The sequence below is a fragment of the Pocillopora verrucosa genome, chromosome 3 (assembly GCF_036669915.1).
Source record: "Pocillopora verrucosa isolate sample1 chromosome 3, ASM3666991v2, whole genome shotgun sequence".
Classification (NCBI taxonomy): Eukaryota; Metazoa; Cnidaria; class Anthozoa; order Scleractinia; family Pocilloporidae; genus Pocillopora; species Pocillopora verrucosa.
The window spans coordinates 16,317,903-16,339,063 of NC_089314.1; the positions used below are offsets into that span (position 1 = coordinate 16,317,903).

At 39.4% G+C, this 21,161-nt stretch overlaps 1 protein-coding gene, 1 long non-coding RNA gene and 2 pseudogenes across 3 annotated transcripts; 2 read left to right on the top strand and 2 right to left on the bottom strand.

Moving 5' to 3' along the window:
• The first annotated feature begins 248 nt into the window (after positions 1–248).
• Positions 249–1,303, top strand: LOC131783968 (uncharacterized; annotated as a pseudogene).
• A 2,246-nt stretch (positions 1,304–3,549) lies between these two features.
• On the top strand, positions 3,550–6,755 carry LOC131783969 (riboflavin transporter 2-like; annotated as a pseudogene).
• Positions 6,756–8,121: 1,366 nt separating this feature from the next.
• Positions 8,122–11,379, bottom strand: LOC131783980 (riboflavin transporter 2-like). 2 transcript variants are annotated; one of them, XM_059100763.2, is made up of 3 exons: positions 11,254–11,379; positions 9,783–11,031; positions 8,122–8,908 (listed from the first exon to the last, which is right to left on the bottom strand). In XM_059100763.2, exons 2-3 carry the CDS (start codon positions 10,977–10,979, stop codon positions 8,723–8,725), a joined length of 1,383 nt encoding a protein of 460 aa, XP_058956746.2. In that variant the 5' UTR covers positions 10,980–11,031; positions 11,254–11,379; the 3' UTR covers positions 8,122–8,722. The 2 variants fall into 2 exon arrangements, with proteins under 2 accessions (XP_058956746.2, XP_058956745.2); XM_059100762.2 differs by having other exon boundaries at positions 11,131–11,361.
• Positions 11,380–13,052: 1,673 nt separating this feature from the next.
• Positions 13,053–19,169, bottom strand: LOC131783981 (uncharacterized). The gene is made up of 4 exons (XR_010717025.1): positions 19,030–19,169; positions 18,623–18,878; positions 17,735–17,898; positions 13,053–13,186 (listed from the first exon to the last, which is right to left on the bottom strand). It is a non-coding gene; the product is annotated as an uncharacterized lncRNA (long non-coding RNA).
• Positions 19,170–21,161: the final 1,992 nt, after the last annotated feature.

Consider the following 21,161-nt stretch of genomic DNA (forward strand, 5'->3'; position numbering starts at 1 on the left):
ACACGCGTTAAATTAAAGATCCGAGGTCATAACATCGGGCATCTTGCGCAGAAAGAAATTAAAAAAATACACAGAGATGGTTCTTCCAAGAAACATGTTTCTGATGGTTTGCAGTTTTCCTTGCGTTGCAATTGAATATCGCTCAAGGACAACTGCTAATTCTAACGTTGCTTTGCTACTGGAAAATTCACCTTCTTACAATGAAGGTGTTTTTAATGCTACAGATGAATCATAGAAATGCATTATGACGTCGCCGTCGATTTCGTCCATACTGGGTGCTTCCCCGACCAGCTGAATCTTGGTTCAAAATTAATTTCAACTGCAGAATTATATCAGAGAGCATTTTTTTTATCGTCAATTGAAATGAACGAAATACATTCGATCGCCTCTTAGTAATCTTACGTCCTTTTCTTCAAAGGGAAGATGCAAAAAAGAAACTGTATCAAACTAGAAAGTTCTTACAATGGAATTTATCGCCTATCGCACGGAGAATCATTTGAAAGCGCCGGTGTTGCTATGAATGTTGGAAAAACAAAAGAAATTGAAGCATTCATGGAAGTCGTGGATGGGCTGTGTGAACTAAGGAACGACTACATTAAGTTTCCCACCACAGTGGCAGAAACAACAGCAGCATCTATAGCAACGTTCACGCCCCTTTCCAACCTTCCGAATATAGCTGGTGCAATTGACGGCACCCACATCAAAATCAAAGTACCAAGGATAGTGCAGTCGATTATTTTAGTCGTTACCAACATGATGTTGTCGTGCAGTTGTCAACGGAAAAAGGGCTTTCATGGATGTTGCAGCTGGGTTTCCGGGAGCATGTATGATGCTTGAGCTCTTAGAAATAGCATAATTTACGAGAAAGCAGAGCATGGAGACATTCTTGATGCAGGACCAACTACTAGAGTCGATGGAAGCGAAATACAACCTTATTTAGTGAGCGATAGCGCCTATCCTCTTTCTCCGTGGCTTCAGAAACCCCTTCCTGAAGGTACCAGAGATCCGGATGAGATTCGGTTTAACCAGGAGCTAGCACCAGAGCGAGTGTGCATTCGGAATTTTGAAAAGTAGATGGAGAATCCTTATGTGTATGGAAGAGTGCAGAGCTTAGCTAATTTCGATCATCATTTTGGTGTGTGCAGTTGTACATAGCTGTTGTATATTATTTGGAGATGAGTGGGAGGAAGAGGATGAAAACAATGATCATGATCAAAGAGATAACGATGAAATTCCTTTAGATGGGGACAACATCAGAGAGATCCTTGAGGCCTACTTGAGTTCCATTTCATATGGTATCTAAAAGAATGCGTTTTAATTACATTATTACGAAGATCTGTTTAAAATCTCTCGACCTTGAAACTTTTAATAATAATTGTATAGCTATAGCTAAAAGTTCATGTTCACAGTTCTCAAAGATTATTTTCAGAATGTCTAGCAACATTGTGTTAAATCACTGCGATACTCCTCGATTGTCAAAAATTACAGTCAAAAGTGATATTAATTAAAAACGTATTAGATCCTTTGTATTAAAAAATCCTTCAGTATAATCAAAACTTTAGCAAGGAAAGCGAGCGAGATTTTCTCTGTTCACGCTAGATGATCTTGATGCAAGAACTCTTCAGTTTGGCGCGCTTTTGAAATGAACATGATACATGTACGCGCGTTAATGGAGTATGGAAGGTGTGAATGAATTTTGTGACACTAAACACAAACGTGCGATATCATCGCCTGACAAAAAATTGGCGAGCTCCGAGGGCTCGCCGATTTTTTGTTGCGGCTTCTTTGAACTTAAGTAGAGTAGGACAAAATTTTGTGCAGGTGAAACACGCCGGTCGCACACGTCTACAATACGCGTTGACAGAATTTTTTGCAAAGCAAACAAAAAAATCTGCCCAGTGCTTTATATATCTGGTTAGACGTTTTGGCTTGCGGGTATTTTGTAGGTACAGGAGCACACACATGGCGGCCACGTAAGCAAAGTAGCGTTGAAAAGCGAGGACCACCATGGTCAAGTATTTTTGCTGCTCAGCCTTCAGTACAAATTACCTTCTGAACGCGTAACGTAAACGGGGGACCGGTCAAGTTTTTTTGCTTGCCCCGGGACCCTGAAATCGAGCTGCTTACATTAGAATTCTTTGGAATTCTGATGTAAACGGGAGCATTGGATGCAGAAATACACGTACTGTATTGCCTGAAAACCCTGTCCCAGCCTCCCAATAAGTCAATTAATTGCCTATGTTTTCGCTGTCAAGACTGGATACGGCCGCCGAAGAGGCTTGGGTCTATGGTTAATTTTCTCTCTACAGCGGGTGGTATGGTCAATTTATGAACAACACTTACCCCATTCCCACAGTGACACTCTGTTTTGCTCCATTTTAGCGAGGATTTTCATTATGTTCGCGGAGCTTTAATTTCGGGATTTTTTTTATAATCGCAAAGAAAGTGAAACCAAGTACCGGCGAATTTAAGTACGAGTAAAGTACTAGCATTTTGATAGCAGCTCTTTTGATGAACGTTATTATATTCGCATAATATACACAATGTTTCTGAAATTTTAAGTTATAACACAACAAAATGGAAACTTTTTCGTTTTACCTGTATTTCAGAGCGAGTTTAGACCTTGATGAAGGATTTTAGCTTGTTTAGAATACTGTGGTTACTCGAAAACATCTCTGAAGGCTAGTGCCTCATTTGTTTACATAACATACCAAAACAATACAAGCTGTTTACCGCAGACTATTTGCAAGTAAAATAACTTGGCTAAAGATAACACGCCGTTTGATTTTTGTTTAAGTGTTCAAAATTAAATAGTAACAGCTTGTCTATTTTTAGTACGAACGGTGTTAAACACGAATTTTATCCGTCGAGTTTACTCTTTTACTGTAAACACCGTGCCTCTTTGACGAATTTCTGATGAACAATAGAAGACAAATGAATAAGTGGATTGAAAACACAACACAATCTTCTCAAAGTATTCTTTGGCAAACAATAATTTACGAGTTTGCTAATATTACAGCACTTGAATTCGTCAAGCTCTGGCCAAGATCAAAAGTTATCGTTGATTTTAAAATACTTAATCAGTAACTGCTAACTGGAGACAGATTTCACTCGTTTTAGATTGATTTGGTGTCTGGGAAACGAGATCAAAGGGTCCAAAGTCTCATACGTTTAAGTTCTTGCAAGAGTTCATAGTCCTCTTATTCAAATAAACGTCCGCTTATAAAGGGTGGGGAAGGTGAGGAAAAGAATTAATCTCAATCAGGTATAAATATCGAGAGCTAATATTAAGTGAAGTATAATTAAGGAGGGATAGATGTGAATTTAAACACAAGAGGGGTGGCTTTTTGTCAGACCACGATAGCGCCAAGTTTGATAGGTGTCCACCGCCCCCCACCCTCCCCCTTTCAAAACAGAATGTTATTACATAAATAAACCACGCCACCCACTGCATTCAATCAGTGCGTAACGGGGAACATAATACAGACGCTCACGCCATCATCAAATCAATTCGCTTTAAAAGAGGGTAAACAGGCTACCAGCAGTTAAATATACGACTACAACTTAACCCGACCCAAGATTTATTCAACTTTTCATAAGTTTGTGCTATTTGAGAATACTTTAAAACTGCAAAGTAACAGGAATCTGAGAGCGATTGCATAACATTCTGTCAAAATGCCAGTCTTGGAAAGCTACAAGAATCACATCAAGGAAGCATTTCTTGATATCTCCATTATAACATACGTATTGGTTGTCATTTTGGCACAGCTTCATGGATTGCCATCAACGGGGCTCTGGGTCGAATTACCTATCATTGTCCAAGAAATTCCTGAAAGCTGGTCTCTTCCATCCTACCTGACAGTGATAATCCAACTGGCAAACATAGCTCCGTTAGCTTTTACACTTGGGAACAAGTTTTATTCCTCGCATGGTCCACGAGATTCCCGTCATATACATCAGCCTGTTTATTGGCACGGTTTCCTGTGTTCTGTTGGTTTTTTTTTGGAAAGAAACGTCCTTCATCGACGGAGCTGAAAGAAGCACAGCGTTGTTAGTCCTCTGTTTCTTCCTTTCTGTAGTTGAGTGTACAATCGTCTGTGACGTTCCTACCATACATGGCAATCTTTCGAGAAGTCTACATGAGCCCATATTTCCTAGGGGAAGGTTTAAGTGGTCTGATACCCCAGTCTGGTGGCATTGGGCAGGGTGTGGGCGGGGGTCTCATACCCCTTGCCCCAGTGAGAGCCCACACAGGCTCCCGTGAACACCACAAATGGAACCTCCAACATCACTGACTCTAGCAGCTGGGGACCCGGCCCAAAATTCCCGCTGAAGGATTTTTCTGGTTCCTGGCTGGGATGATGTTGGCATCTGGGTTGGCCTTTTTGGGATGGAATTATCTCTCTGTGGCGAAACGACAGCAAGTGAAGACGATTTACGAAGTTTCTCCCGACGGAGGGCCAGCGTTCCACCTTAGAGCTTGTCTCTTATGAGCAGTGCAGCTCACCCAGGCTCAACATCCACTATCTAATCAAGGTTCCATTGATCCTGACAAGACGACCACGAAAGATTTCCATATTGGGCCTTATGGCTATCTTAGCTGTTGTCAGTGGCCTGAGTAATGGTGTGATACCAGCTATTCAGTCATATGCCTGTATTTCCTTACAGCTACTATCATCTATCATTTGAATCTCACCCTGTCCAACATTGCCAATCCAGTCACCTGTTTTGTGTTTCCATTCATCCGACTCTACTTCAAACACTGATCATAGCATTAGCTGGAGTTGTGTCTACTTTGGAATGTGTAACCTACATTCTCATCGTTGCATCACAAAGTCCAAATGTGCTGTTGCGCTGTAACGAAAATTCTGGCGCTGTTTTTTTGAGTGTAAGTATATCCTCCGATGAAGTAATAACCATTACCTTTTCGGCTTAACTTTTATATGAGCAAATGCAATGAAATAATCATCGCACCAAGCTGGTTAGCTACTGCCTGATTACCTAACACCGGGGGAAACTGACTGAAGATCCCGAAAATTTTTGAGAAATGCTTGTAGGCTCCTGGGAACGTCTTTGGACCATGTAGGTGTTGTCGTATGCATAATTGCCTGAGGGCCTAGGATTCTTAGCGATTCTTTCTCAGAGTTTCGAACTTTCGCTAAGCTTTGCGAACCGTATGACGAACGAGTTTAATGTTAAGCTTTCGCTAAATGGCCTACCATTTGACATGTTGAAAGGCAGTGAATGACATTTAACAAGACCAGTTTTGCGGCAAGCTTCTTTTATTTGCCTTGCTATCGATCGTTATTTGCCTTTGCAATCATCGTTGCGTGAGTTTTCCTCGAGGAGCCCCAGGGAGAGAAACATCGCCAGAAATAAAGGACATTTCGAGCCCGCTACCAATTATCAGCGGTATATCGTATTACACTCCGGAACAATAGAATAGAATTGAGTCAACATGCCGGCGATTACGGCTCGATCTGCAAAGAAGAGTGTTTCGTACCATGACTTGTACAATTTGAGCACCGCAGATCTTCTATTTGATGAAAAGAAAAAGGAAAGAAGACCTGCAAGTAAATCTTTGGGATTTTTCGAGGCAGAGCGATGACATGATGTCAGAATTTTGATTTGCTTTAATTTAATTTTCGCGCTAAGACTACTAAATTTGCATTCAATGCCTGGCATATTTTTATTCCGAAAAGGACCGAGAACTAATTTATTACCCTGCAAGAACATAAACAAGTATGGCCGACGATGATCAGGGTTGTTCGTGTTTAACTATTTCAGTCATAGTTTTCAACATGGCGTCTCGTCACTTACTCAACATGGAAATATGTATCTATGAATATGTATCTCCTTTTTTTTTAAGGTCTTCATCAGTGTCAGTGCAGTTTCTGTGGTAACTTACATCAAAGTTGCTATTGGAGGAATAATGCGAGAGAAAGGACGCAGGCATTTGTTGTGGTATGGCGTAAGTGAACAGATTGGTTCATGTGTGGGAGCATTAGCCATGTTTGCTCCCGTAAACATCTACCATTACTTTAAACAAGAGTGAAAGTATTCCCGTAAAAACACTGTATAGCTTTCACGGTTCAGACTCTCCGTTGGTTAAGTGAATCGAAGTTCTATAGATAGGTTAAAAATCTTACGTGAAAGCTTCTAAGAAGAAAAAACTTAAACTGGCGAGTTTTATTTCAAGGGAAGCTATTGTAAAGTCTTACAGACTTTTCAATTTTTTTTAGACTTTTTAGATTATTGGACTACTCAGCTTAAGTAGACTCTTTAATAGGATAGCTTTTTTGCTTTAAGTGCAGCCGGAGTATTCTGAGATCCTCTAAAATTGGTAAGACAGCTTGGATTTCAAAGCAAATAATAATGTGTGATTATAAGCAATTATTCACTCATATATTACTGAAAGAAATGAATCTAACTACCACGTGTCGGCCAATCAACAAATTCAAAGTAGATAAAAAAGGTTTTAGGAAGACTCAGTGCAATACAATTCATTTGTAACCTGGGAGACTACATTCTTTTGAGCGATAATGTCTACGTACAAACGCTCGCCAAGCCACCATCTTAATCCAGCAACGAACAAGTGAAGAGCTCTTGGATTTGGAAATATTTTCTGACTCGTGCTGTATTGGATGACGTGAGCACGGGTATCCAGACTTCTCTCTTTCAAGTCCCCAGAGAAGTTAATAATACCTTTATCTGAAATAGTATTCTTTGCTGTGAATACATTGTTTCAATTATAAGTGTGCCTGCATTAGCTGTAGAACTGATCTTGTTTCTATTAAAATTCAAAGCTAAAAAATGAATCCAAGTCTTATATATTACCATGCTAGGAGGACCCTGGAAATCGTGTTTTTGAATAACGAGTTGATTCTCTGAGAAGCATACAAACCGGATTAATACGAGACTTTTCTTGAAGGTTTGGGTAAAGAGACATTTCCCTATATAGAGTACCATAGTCAAAGTTACCAGAATTGTTTCCAAGAAATTCTGGTGATAAAATAACTTCTGTCATGCCAATAATTTCTTCATTAGTGATTGATAGGCATGACAAATACAGGAGGTGAGGTGCTCCCTAAATGCCGCCAAATGTAGTATGGGCCTGCAAGGTCTCGAGTCCTAAGCATGGAAGACATATTTACTATTGTGACTTTCTTGAGCAGGATGTCCTTGGGTGCCAAAGGCGTCATGTACTATGGTAAGAACGTCGGTAATGCACGACTTATATGTTTATTATTGGTTGTTCAATTCCAATTCAAAATATTCTATTAGACTATGCTGGACATGCCTTGGGGGGGGGGGGGGTGTTGGGGGAATTAACAGGACAGAATCTGTAACAATTGTTTGTTTTGAACAAGTTAGCAAAATGAATTGATTTTGCTCTAAACAGGATTCTCAGGCTTTTTGGACACAACCCTACCTAATATTTTTCCCAGTGAACCCTCTCAGAAACAGTTAGTTCACTCATATACAGGGAGGAATCCTAGAAACTCCCTGTCATGTATACAGAGAGGTAAGGTAAGGTCAGATTAGCAGCAAACTGCCCCACTCTACCAGAGCTTGTCCAGGATCCAGTTGCTTAGGGGGACAAGTAATATGCCCCCCCCCCCCACACATTTGACACAATGCCAATCCATAGCTTGTTTAACATGCTTCTCTAGCAATCATATACTCTTGGGTGGACAAAGGCACATTGCAAGTAAAGGGGCTTTCCCCAAGAAAACATCATGGATATAGCAATGTTTTAGTCAAGGAAAGGTGGGTGACAGGATGCCAGGCTGTACACTTACTGCAAAACTTTGAAATTGTGGTTTTCGAAAAAATACCAAGTACAATAACTGTAAATCTCTGAAGGTGGTTTGGGGATGATAAAACAATTATGAATTCTCGTTGACAACAGCCATAAATATGACTACATCCATCCAAACTGGGAATGTTTAAATTGCTCTTCAATTTTTCTCACCCTTAGTAGGATCACAACAATAAGAATGCAACAATTCACCTGACAAACAACTTATCTTTCCCCATAAGCAGTGAAAGAGCTCCTTAAAACTTACAACTTTCTTATAAATATAATTAGGTTAGAATTTAACATCTACATAACAGGAATACAATTTTGAAATTGGTTTATTAATGACAAGAATTAGGTGGATTCTTGTTTTAACCTAATAACTTAAATTTATCTTAGTTTTCTCTACATTAATTGTGGCTCAAAGCTCCAGTCACCATCAGGCTACCTAAAATCATAAACTGGTCACTGGAATTAACATTCAGTTGTTTAAAAAAGAAGCAAGAAACAAAATAAAGGAAATAAAATTTTAAGCAAAGTTACACAAAATTTTATGGCATCGTCTCTTTGGACATTTTAACACTCAAAAATTAATATGTTACAACTTGTTACCTGAGTACTGAGCAATTTAGACCACAAAACTTTAAATTTTTTTCTGTGTATCCCATCACAACCAAAATTTTTATGGCATTGAGGCCTGCGAATAGCTGTAATGCATTGAAAAGAAAACAACAACAACAACACAAAAAGAAGCATCCAAAACCTGTTAAACTCTAAAAATCGATGAAGTGTACAGAAACACAAGGAACAATTTGAAGAATTGTCATAAGATTGCTTTAGGTGAAAAGAAATCTTTTACTTTTAATGTCCAATATATTAATTTCTTGGAGAAAACATGCATCTATTTTCGTTCAGTACATCTCATGCTTGCTTAAAGAAATGGAAAACATTTACGGGAGCGAAGATTGCCAGAGCACCAGCACAAGACCCAGCTTGAACACTAACACCATACCACAAGAGGTGCTTACGACCTTTCTCACGCATGATTCCTCCAATAGCAACCTTGACATATGTTACCACAGCAACAGCACTAACGCTGATGAAAACCTTCCAAAGAAAAAGAACAAAATGTGTAAATAAAATGAATAAACCAGTGTAAGCCTTGATATAATAACCTTTAAATGTGTTAATTAAATACTATTTCCCCTATAGTAAGAAACAATTGAGGCTCAGTCTTTTACATTATCAAATTTAAATGTGTGATGCACAGTTTATCATAGTGTATAAGATTTTAACTCCAATTGCCATTGTGTAAAGTATTTAAGTAGGAGATATTGGTATTACTAATAAAAAGAAAAGACATTAAAGCCAGGCACTCAGAGGTCACTAGGCAACCAAGACACATACAGACATTTTGTGCCTGAATATTTGCCAGTTCAGGAACATGATTTAAAAGCCAAAAGTTGGTTTGGATCTTTTATTCACTGTCCCTTTTCTCAAATATTCGATCAAAAATAATTTGAAAACAGAATGGATTTTAAAATGCCACATGTGCCCCAGAAACACAAATTTCACACTAAGATTGCTACCATAGAAAAAATAATTAAACCACAGTTTTATGCCATAATTGACCACTTAATGAACAAATATACATTACTCTGGGAGATAAACATGGCTCAAATTTTACTTGAAAGATTATTCTAAGTTTTATTTGAGAGATTCAGTTTTAAGTGACTGTTGAAAACAGTTGGAGGAAAATACAAACAGGCTGTTGGGGCTCAGAAAGGGTGACCATGACCATTCCATATAGGTGACTGCTTAATAAAAGTAAAAGTTACAGTGTTTATGGGGAAAAAATTTTGCAACTTTGAAAACTGACTGCATAATACATGGTGACCACTTAGTATGGTGCTGCTTAATGCAGGTTTGATTGTAGTGAATAAATCTAACTTAACACTGAAACAATGTATTATGTACTCACTATCAAGGCAGCCCCAGAATCTCCACAGCGTAGTAGCACATTTGGACTCTGTGATGCCACGATGAGAATGTATGTACACATTCCAAAATAGATACAACTCAGCACTGCTATGATCACTGTTGAGGTAGTGCGGATAAATGGAAACACAAAACAGGTGACTGGATTGGCAATGTTGGACAGGGTGAGGGTCAAATGATAGATGTAGTAGCTGTAAGGAATACAGGCATATGACTGGATGGCAGGTATCACACCATTACTCAGGCCACTGACTAATGCTAAAATCACCAAGAGGAACACAGTGCCACTTGTTGACAAACTTTCCACTGTATGATCTTCATTGTCATGGGAATTTTGCCTGCTGTCCTTTTGCTCATCGTCTGCAACAAGTTCAATGGTTTGGTCATTACTCTGAGCCTCTTGGCCATTTTCATCATAGTTCTTCTTCACTTGCTGCCGTTTTGCTAAAGGAAGGTAATTCAACCCTAGAAAGGCCAACCCAGAAGCTAACATCATCCCAGCCAGGAACCAGAAAAACCCCTCTGCAGGGAAGTTTGGACCAGGTCCCCTGCCACCAGGGTCGGTATTGTTGGCTGAAGTTCCATTAGTGGCATTCAGAGGAGCCTGTGTAGGGCTCTCAGTGGGACAAGAGGTATGGGTGCCTCCTCCCACGCCCTGTCCTAATGCCACTAGGCTCGGCAAAAGACCACTCAGTCCTTCACCTCCGAAATATGGGCTCATGTAAACCTCTCGAAAGATTGCCATATATGGTAGGAACGTAACAGACGAGGTACAATCAACCATGGAAAGAAAGAAACACAATGCTAAGAGTGTAGTGCTTCGTTCAGCTCCGGCGATGTAGGACGTTTCCTTCCAAAAAAATGCCAACAAAACACAGGACGCCGCGCCAATTCCCAAGCTGACATAAATGACGGGAATCTCGTGGACCACACGAGGGAAGAACTTGTTTCCAAGGGTAAAAGCTAACGGAGCTATGTTTGCCATTTGGATTATAACAGTCAGGTAGGATGGGAGAGACCAGCTTTCAGGAATTTCTTGGACAATGATGGGTAACTCGACCCAAAGTCCGTTCACCGCTATCCACGAGCCTGTACCAAAAATTACCACTAGTACGTATGTGATCACAGAGACGCTAGTGAAAGCTCTCTTGATCCGCTTCATTACGTATTCCAAGGCCATTTTGGTGTTACAAATGTGATTGTCTATTCCCTGTGCCTTCTGTGTTGATTTTCTGTAAAAGAAGTGTCACGACCAATACAAATATTGATTTTTAAATGAAAAATTCAATCACTTCAGTTGACACTGTGACTCACAGATGACTGAAACGCACATGGTTAATATCAAATGCCAGCGAAAGTTAGGAAAGCGATCCCTGTCGGGGAGGGGGAGAGGTTGCATTCCAGAGAGAAAAGTAGTAGATTACTATTCATCACTTCAACTTCAACGGACTTACTTTTTCGACTAAAATAGGAAAATTGATGGGAAAGTCCCAAAATAGACTTATAGTCTTTCTTCTAGATATAATGGTTTGCTCTCTCTCTGTTCCCGGATGGGACACTCTGAACTGCAGGCGCGTTTACAGCATCTCTTTGCGGACTTAGCTGGAAGAGTAAGATTCTTCATATAGTGAACACGAAAAACATACCGTTCGTAGCGCCACCGGTAGCGTTGCATCATGGTCGTTAAACGAGAAGTAAGTTCATTTGGATATCTCTGGTAGCAGGAAGATAGTGTGAATAAATAAACATGGAATGTAATGGGGATTTACTGTCTGTTGCCGCTCCTTCGAGAGTTAAAAAGTGTTTGCGGGCCTGTGCGACTCCTGTTATTTCTCCTTGGCGAATTCGTTGTTAGGAGGCAACTGGAGAGATTCAGAAATAATCGAAACTGCAGCCTTGCTTAAGAATCTTCATTTAGCAGTAGTTACACTCTTAGCCGATGGCCGTGTGAATAATTTAAATTCGCGAGTTATTTAACGGGTATTCGACCCTTGACATGCAAACGCATTACAAAGAGACAGCCACCTTCTAATGCACGAACTATATCTCATGTAATACACTTTAAAGGCGTAAATACGGGATTCGCGAAAGGAGAAGCCCTTACGCCTATTCGTCACGCTCCACGTTAATAAAAAAACGTACAGAGTTTAAAATATGCTTAAAGAATAAATGATACCTAGAATAAGGTTTTGAGAAACGTATCTCTGGAGTAACATTCTGGGGGAGAGACAGTATACTTTAAAACAAGAAAATACACATGAAAATATTAACTTCTGTAACACAATCTCATCCAGCTTTGCCAAACCTCAAGAACATTCAGACAGGAAAATAACACCTTAAAACTAACCCTTATTATCACATCACAAACGAAAGTCATTAAAAGATATCCTAATAAAATCTAAGCTTTCAGGTCAGAAGATTTCAAAGCGCAAGCGAATGACAGGAGTCACACAAGCCTATCGAAACCTTTTAACGATCGACTGCCTCTCGCTTGCTCGCTGTCCTAGTGGATTTGGACCCCCCGGTCCAAATCCACCAATGAATATGGACTCCCCGACAGAACTGAGTGAAAACATCATCCTTAACGTTCTCGTAGAAATAGATACTACTTTGCGTTTCAGTGCTTACTGAAGTATGTTTTTAATTCAAAACATGCGTATCGCCAATGCATACGAACTGGCAGCTGGAGATGACCTGTCTGAAGACAGAGGTCTAGAGGACCTAGAGGTCTAGAGGTCTTCGTAATTGTTAGGGTGTTATTTCAGATCCCTCAACAGTTAATAGTGGAGGGGGACAGGGGGGCGGAAGCCCGGGAGAACAGGGGCGTTCGATTGCACATCCCAAATTACTGAAGATTTTGCCTCGTGGTGCAAACTTGTTTCAAAGCAATGCTGCTCCAGTGGGTGCGCTGAAGAGTGCGGAGTGGTTCACGTTTCGACGCAATTTTTATTTTGGACAAGGCTAAGGCACTTCCCATTAGGATAGGGAGTCAAACAGTATGGCAAGCCATCAGATTGGAATTTATAGACAACAAAGACAAAATGATAGCAAAAGATTACGAACTACACGATAGGTATGATTTCCTGTGCTGACTGTATTATATTTGACAATAAAAATCTGCGATAAAATATTATAAAGCATAACACGACGTTTCGACGTTTCCAGAACGTCATTATCAAGTAAACTAAAATAATAAAATCGAGTATATATATAATGAAGCGGTGAATAAATTACAAAGCGTTTATTCGACTGTATTATACACGGTAATTTAACATATTCGCAGTTCCCAAAATTCTCTCAAGCAAAAGATCGCCACATTTTTCAACTTTTGAAGTGGGACGATTTGGGAGAGGAATCACCACCTGTGTATTTGGTACTGGTGAAGCGCTGTCAAATGAATACAGAAAATTCAGTCAATGATTAACATTGCACAATCTGGACAACTAATGCAAAGGAGTGCAACATAGTACAACATAGCACAAATCAAACGTGTACTAATGTTGTAGATATGAAAAGATATAGACAATAAATGCAAAGAATGAAACCTCACACTCACAAGAGACCAAATGGTTTCTCAAAAAATGAGGTACAGAAACGTCACAAAATTGGCGCTAAGGGATGGCTTGTGCAAAAATATCAGATTTCACACACCGGTCCAAAACTTCTTGTGTACTCTTGTGAAAGGTTATCAAGCACGCCATTTTAATCAATCGCACGCCATTATTTTTAATTGAAAAAGCCCTCTACTGACAGAAACTTCCAGTCGGCCTGATGAAAGACACAGAGGACATGAGTAAATTGTATGTTGTTGATAGCCAGAAAGGAACGCTTGCTGAAGTTCGTCTTCATTACCCAGCGTTAGTGAAAGTAGCAGCAACTGGTTACACCAATCCTATGGCAGTAGCAATGGTTCACGGAACTGTCATTGTTGCCGAGAAGATGGGGATATGTTTACTGCCTAGACCTGCATTCCAAGTTGTAAGTTAAGATTGGGGCAATGAAAAAGGCAGAGATGGAAGCATTTGTCGCCAGACATGAAGTACACGTTGATTACGAACATGGCCAACACTATAGCTGAGAAGAGTTGAAATCTGCCATAACTGTTTTTCTACAGAGTAACTAGAAAAAGTGTGACCAGCAAGAGAACAAAGCTGGATCTGGAACCATGCTTGAAAACACCGGTGGCAACGACCAGCTGTGCTGATGATTCTTTTCATTGCTGACACTGGGAACAAGAAACTAGCAGAAGTAAGAGTAGAGAGGGCTGACTTTAAGCTAGAGTGCAATGTGCGAACGGTCATGAACCTAAAGGAGAACGTCAATCCGACTGGACTGTGTGTCGTTGAGGGCCAGCAGAAGCTGTTGCTTGCTGATTACGGGACATTTGGGGCCTGGTCGTTCTAAACCTATAAACGGAAGTACCTTGGGCAGCCAAATTCACGGAGTGAGTTTGAATTGTCATTCAGTCATTTTCACAGATACCACATCACACACGTTGGAACAGTTTTCTCTTGAAGCATCTGTCTTAGATGGAAAGAAAGAAGTCGAGAAAGTGGACACAATCATTGGTGATGGTACGAGTGGAGCAGAGGACGGGTTCATCGATGTAGCAAGAGTGTTCCACCCAACAGGGATGATTTCTGAGAAAGGAACAATATTTTTCGTTGACACAAGCAGCAAAAGTGTCCGGCTTATTACCAAGATATCGGCTTTGATAAAGTATGTCAGAGTAATGGAAGACATTTATCGTGCCTTCCATATTCATTCTGATATTCTAGGTCATGCCGAGTTGCCATCTCTCTTAAAAGCCGAGCAACGCATTGAGAAAGCGGAAAAACCCTAATGCAGATACTTCAAAACGCCAAGGCCAAGTTTAAAGTTTCTGGAACGATGCAAAGGCCTCAGGGAACCCTAGCTGAGAAGACGGTCGCCTCAGTAACTTTCATCAAGAACTTCCTTCATCGCCTCCGAACACAACTAAGTAAAGAATGACCTCATCTGCTCGAAGTTGTTGATGTAAGAACATTTCTTACACTCGTTAACAAGTATTTCAATGGTGAAATGCAACAGGTGACAAACACACCCACTGTGCTGGAGGTGCGATGAACATCGCCGAGGCAGCAGATGAGACCGTAAAGAGAATTGCTCGGCCTGGATATATTTGCTTCGCTCGGGAGAAACAACACTATGAGCTACCATCACAGTTTTCAATAAAGTACGAAGACTTGCTCCCGGTGCCATAAGAGCCAACTACGTTCCTGAATAAGGAGGACATCAAACGCCTTAACGATTGGAGAAATTAATTTGAACGAGGGGTCAGGCAACAGTCCGTGCGAAATTCTTTCACGAAAGACAAGGCTGGCACTCTCCCCTTCTATATGTACACCTCGGCGGATGCAAACGACAGCACCGAGGAACAAGCTCTCACATCAATACAGGAGCTTTTAAGGCTGTGAGTTCTGAAAAGGAGGCAGATACACCGATGCATCCACCAGGCAATAGCTATAGAGCCCGTACCCTTGCCTGGACATGATCACAATACGTATCAGTCATCATATACTGAAATTTACGTAATCAAATGCAAATCTGACTTTTTCTCCATCTTCATTTCACGTACGATAGACGCAAATGATTTCTTTGGCACTAAATATGTCATCATAGATAAAAGTTCTTTTCTCTTCGAAACATCTAGCGAAGAAGCAAAATGCCAGAAAAGTGACGTTATTTGTGAAATTGATAAAGATTCGATACAATTATTCAACGGTCGTTAAGAGCTAACTGAAGAAAGATTTTTCCAGCTCCTTTCAGAATGCCGAGGTGAATGTGATTTGGAAACAAATGAAACTGAAGAAAATCAAGAATACTATCTTGACTGGGAGGAAGAAGAGGCTCTAACCAAAATTTGGGTAGGAAGAGGTCAGGGCGGCCTTCCCGGCGCATGGAAGACTTCTTCTAACATTAAAATTCTCTGCAGAAGTTTAAAAAGATTTCAACCTCTCGATACCAGACACCGCCCGCTCTGGAAGGAAGTAAAGTATCATACAGAAAGGGGCGTCCACTCAAAGACATACTCGTAAGAGCAAAATTATAACGAAGGCAAGAAAACCGACATCCTTTGGAGCCGTGTGAACCTTTAACACTTGAAACAAATATACAGAAAACTTGACGTACTACGAAAGTCGTGTACGCTTGTCAGCCCCAATTTACACTCGATTATTAAACGGGTGCTTCGAACTCTCTGAAGAAGCATTCGCAAGATACTTTCAGACTGTCGAGGCGAATGTGATTTGAAAACAAATGAAACTGAATGCAGTAGTTTGTTCGCACCTAATTCTTGCGTACACCGTGCGACTTGCTATAATAAATGCGGCGGAATTGGAAAGAAATGGCTGTTTTTCTTTACCTTTATTGAGGAATGTTGTGTTGTGATTGAAAAAAACATCGACGAAAAGCTTGCGAATAGAATTAATTACCAAATATGAGACAAACGATGCTTAAAGGGAAAGTTTCTTAGGGGGTCCGAATCTCCAAATCAAGTGCGTCACTTGCTATCTGACCGTTCTAAAAAGAACCCATTTTGGCGCGTTAACCATCTCCAGTCCCCTCTCTAGGTTTACTACGTACAGGGCTTTTCTTATGTACGTAGTAAACCTCGCCAAAATGGGTTCTTTTCAACATAGTAAGCGGTCAGATAGCAAGCGATGCACCGTGGAGGTAAGGTGAAGTATTTTTATTGAGAATTTGACCGTATTTTTTATTCCTAAGGACCGCCGTAAATATTCTCATACAAATTCTTGTAATTTCGCCATGACTCTTATTTCGCAAGATGATCATCTCATAGCTGGAGCTTGGGCTACCTGTGGTTTACTCGGCGTGTCGTCCTGTGCAGTGTAGAGTCATTCTTTGGTCAAGTGACTCCTTTCATTGCTCCAATTCAACTGTCCTTCGTTCAATGATCAAGATAGTACATTTATCATATAACACTCACAATTAGTTAACGTTGTGTAATGCAACAATAGGCCTTTTCTCAGCCATAATTGGTCTCAAACACAAGCACTTAAAATGCAAGAAACACATGTACCCATTTCTAGCTTTAAGAAAGTTTTAGTTTCCCTCCCACCCACACCATTGACAGTTTTGATTGTATCTTAATCTCATTCATGTTTGTAATTTATTCTTGATTATTGGACCGTTGGTTTAGTGTATTTGTCTAATATCTTAGATATGTAATAGTCTAGTCGAAGTCTAGTGTGTTTTTGCATGGGACATATACATTTAATAAACTGTCTGGTCCAAAAACAAGCCTCTGTCTTTGCAGCCTTGTTCATCTGGCTAGTAGGATCTTACTCAGAAAACACCACCAACCAGAGGGACAGCTTACGTGTGTGAAGTAAGCTTGAAATCATTAACTTTGCTGTTTTAAATGAATTTCAAGTTAAAAACATTTTAAACTAGTCAGATTTGTATTTCCTTTGGTTGTGGATCTATTTCAATACAAATATAGCCAGCTTTAAATTAATTTGACTTGAAATTAATTTAAGACTTGAACATGTTAACCAGATTTACTTAAGTTTGTCATGTAATACTCTGCATAAGTATGAGTGGAATTTCATAGAAAGGAACAGTCTCAATTTTCATGTTTGTGTTTGATTAGAGGTATTGCTGACAAGGCCAACCATTGTCTGAAATACTTAAATCAAGTCATCTTTAGGTAGTCATAGGGTAACATGATTTTAATTCACCAAATTGACATTTTTTCTCTGTATTTTAAATGATATTTAACAGCATGTATCACTGTATGAAAACCTTAAGGCAAAATATGGTCATCTACTATATGTATAGAATTTATACTATTAAATAAATAAGATTAACCTATGCTTGTGTTATTTATTGTATTTTTTAATAAAAATAGCTATTATTAAAAAGAAATCAAACCTTCTTTATTTGCACACCCATCAGAGACCCTTTACTCATTGCTTGATAATGCCTGCTTTAGTTTCAACTGATTCCCCTTAAAGAGTCATTTGATGCTCCTAGCTTGTGTGCTGTGCCATCAAATAAGCAGTGGAAGGTACACAACCAAGGAACAAGAGGATATTCTTTAAAAAAGTAATTCCAAAGTAGTATAAGACTAAAATAGAATGCCAAAAAGTAAAATGCAAAGCAGACTGTAATAAAAATTGGGCAAAGTCAATTAAATATGCAAGCTGTACTTCAAGTATTTCCTAAGCCTCCTAAGATCCTACCAGGTAGAGGTTTAAGGCTAATTAAGACAGGACAAAATGTAAATGTATTCATGAAAAAAATGATTCCAAGGAGTGTAAGACTACTTTGGAGTGCAGTAAAGTAAAATGTGGAGCAAACCACAGTAAAAATGTGGCAAAGTTGACTAAATATGCAAGCTGTACTTCTAGCTAAAAGTCTTTTCTAAAAGCCCTCTGAGATCCTACCAGCTAGAGGTACATGACCAAATAACAAAAATTTAAATGTATTCTTTAAAAAAATTATTTCAAGGACTGGAAAATTTGGAGTGCAGAAAAGTAAAATGTGGAGTAAAGAGAAGTAAAATGAGAAGCAAACCGCAATTGGGCTAAGTTGACTAAATATGCAAGCTGTACCTCTAGCCGGTAGTATTTTCTGAGCCTGTTAAGATCCTACCAGCTAGAGGTACAAGACCAGATAAAAAAATAAATGGAAACGTATTCTTGGAAAAAGTGATTCAAGGGAGTGTAAGACTTATTTGGAGTACAGGGGATCTTTCTAACCAGTAGCACTATGAAAAGGGAACTATAGTGGCGATACTATCCATAAGTTTTTTTTAACCTTTGCAAGCGAAGGTCTTAGCGGCTTGAGTGTAAAGCTAAAACTCTACTGAACAAGAAACTTAAGATCGACGAGGGTGAAGGAAACAGCCAAATAAAATTTTCCAAAATCTCCTTGATTTACACTCAAAAATGTATTCTTCACATGTAAAGCATGTTATAATGTTCATGTCTGGTTCAATCAGGTCGTTTGACTGTTGGAAAATCGCAAATGGTACCACTGGAAACAAGCGACTAAATACAGTAATGGCTCCGACCTGTAATTGGATGATAAAAATAGTAAAAGTTAATAAGTTATATCTTAACTCTTCGCCCGTGAGTATTGTTAACCGCGTGTCTCAAAGCGGAACAATGAAATATCAATGCGAGTGAAAACACCGATCTGTAAAAAAAGAAATGATTACTTACGTAGCGAAGGGAAGGCAGCCTTTCTTATTCAGCGAGGTCGTTCAGCGATATTCCAGCGATGAAAAAGTCATCGGCTAACAAGCTCCGCTGACAAAACTCATTTGGTCAGTTCAGGCGGACGACCAGAGACTGGAGCCATTCCTGTATTTCACCGCTGACAGGAATAGCTCCGACTCAAACGTTTATTAATTTTTTTTCAATAACTTTTTAGTAATTTTTAAAAAAAATTTTTAAAAATTTAAAACTAAAATGGTGAGCAGTGCTGTACGAACAGTAGTTGTAAAACTTCTTTATTCTCTGACGCGTTTCGTCTAACTCTCGTAACTTCTTCGGGGAGTTTTACGAGGTAACACTAAACGCGTATAGTTATAAACCATTGTTAGCAGCTATGACCAGTGACCATAAGGGCTTACCTGGACCTACGAGTAGGAATAGGCAAAAATGGTCATCTTGCCTAATAAATTTGAAAATTTATTAGGCAAGATGAGAAATATTTTTTGGGAGCCGCGGTTTTAGCTGAAAATTTTCAAATTTGAAAAATTGAAGAGGTTTTTTTACAGATGATGCCTGGAAAGCAGTTGGCAAATTAGGTTAGGATGGCTCGTACAGAAAATGTAGTTTATGGTCCACTCATTCTTTCTTAAATTTAAGTGGTATAAATACCTTGTCTAAAACAGTAGTGTGATACGATAACTAATGAGATATACTCGTTCCAATACTATGTCATGTGATGAACAGCCTTCATTAATTTTGGAACATGTTTTATAAAATCATTTTACTCTTTCTTGTTATAGCCAAAAACTGTTCGAAGATTGGTTGTGCCATCACTGCAAACAGTCAAGGTACTTCGATATGATTCAGTGCTACTGCAACTGGTTTAACTGGTAAGACACTTTTTTTTGTTTGTTTTGTTTTTTTCCTTTTTTAGGTCTAGTGGAATTGTTAGAAATTACCAAGCAAAATTGATCCGCGACTTTCTTCCTTTGGGTGTTGTGCAAAAATAGATCAAGAACCCGATGAATGGGTTTGTCCTTCATGTGAACAATTACCTAGAAAATCCGTTTCCACGAAAAAAATTCCCTCGATTGCGGGCAAGCCATACTTCTCCAGTAGAGCATACTGTAAATTAAAAACATCGGTGGCAGCGTCACGCAACCTTGCGTGATCTTTCAAACATGGTATGCAGTTGCTGCATTATTTTAAAACTTAGAAACTACATGGCCCAGTAGAAATAAAAGAGGGCTTCATTTGCAAGCACTGTAGACTTCAACATAAGAAGAACCTAATAAATAGCTCTTTCACTTTTTATCTGTATATAAATTATTTAGCCAGAACCAAAAATTAATATACGCATGAGTTGGAGCCATTCCTGTCAGCGGTGAAATACAGGAATGGCTCCAGTCTCTGGTCGTCCGTCTAGACAGACTAAATTAGTTTTGTCAGCGGAAATTGGCAACGGATGACTTTTTCATCGCCGGAATATCGCTGAACGATCTAGCTGAAGAAGATAGACTCTGCCTTATCTTCGTTATGTAAGTAGCCATTTCTTGTTTGACACGTCGGTGTTTTCGCATCGATATTTCATTGTTCCGCTTCGGTACACGCGGTTAACAATACTCACGTGCAAGGAGTTAAGATATAACTTATGAACTTTTACTATTTTTATCATCCAATCACAGGTCGGAGCCATTCCTGTATTTAGTCGCTTGTCCACTACACTGGAATGGGAGTTACTACATCACGGGCGACGAGCGGGGCAGGAAGAAATGACCGAAATACAAGTGGTCAGCGGGAAAACAAATTTAATACTTCATATGGAGACATATCAGTTGTAGTTTCAGAAAGCAATAGTGTTGTAAAGCCGAAATGTGAACAGTATACTTCGCTCAATAAAAATGTGAAACAATTTTTCAAAAGTGTTGATGGCACATATATCTTTTACTGCTATATTAAACAATGCAGGTATCGGGAAAGGCATCGGTTGCATTTGGAAAGGCACTAAGAAAAATTATATTTACGTTTTGTAACTTGCAAAAAACAATCGTGTTGTAAAGCCAAAATGTTACCAGGTTATACTTCGGTGATTCAAAAGTTAAGCAATTTTCCGAACGCTTTGACTGGAACAATATTTT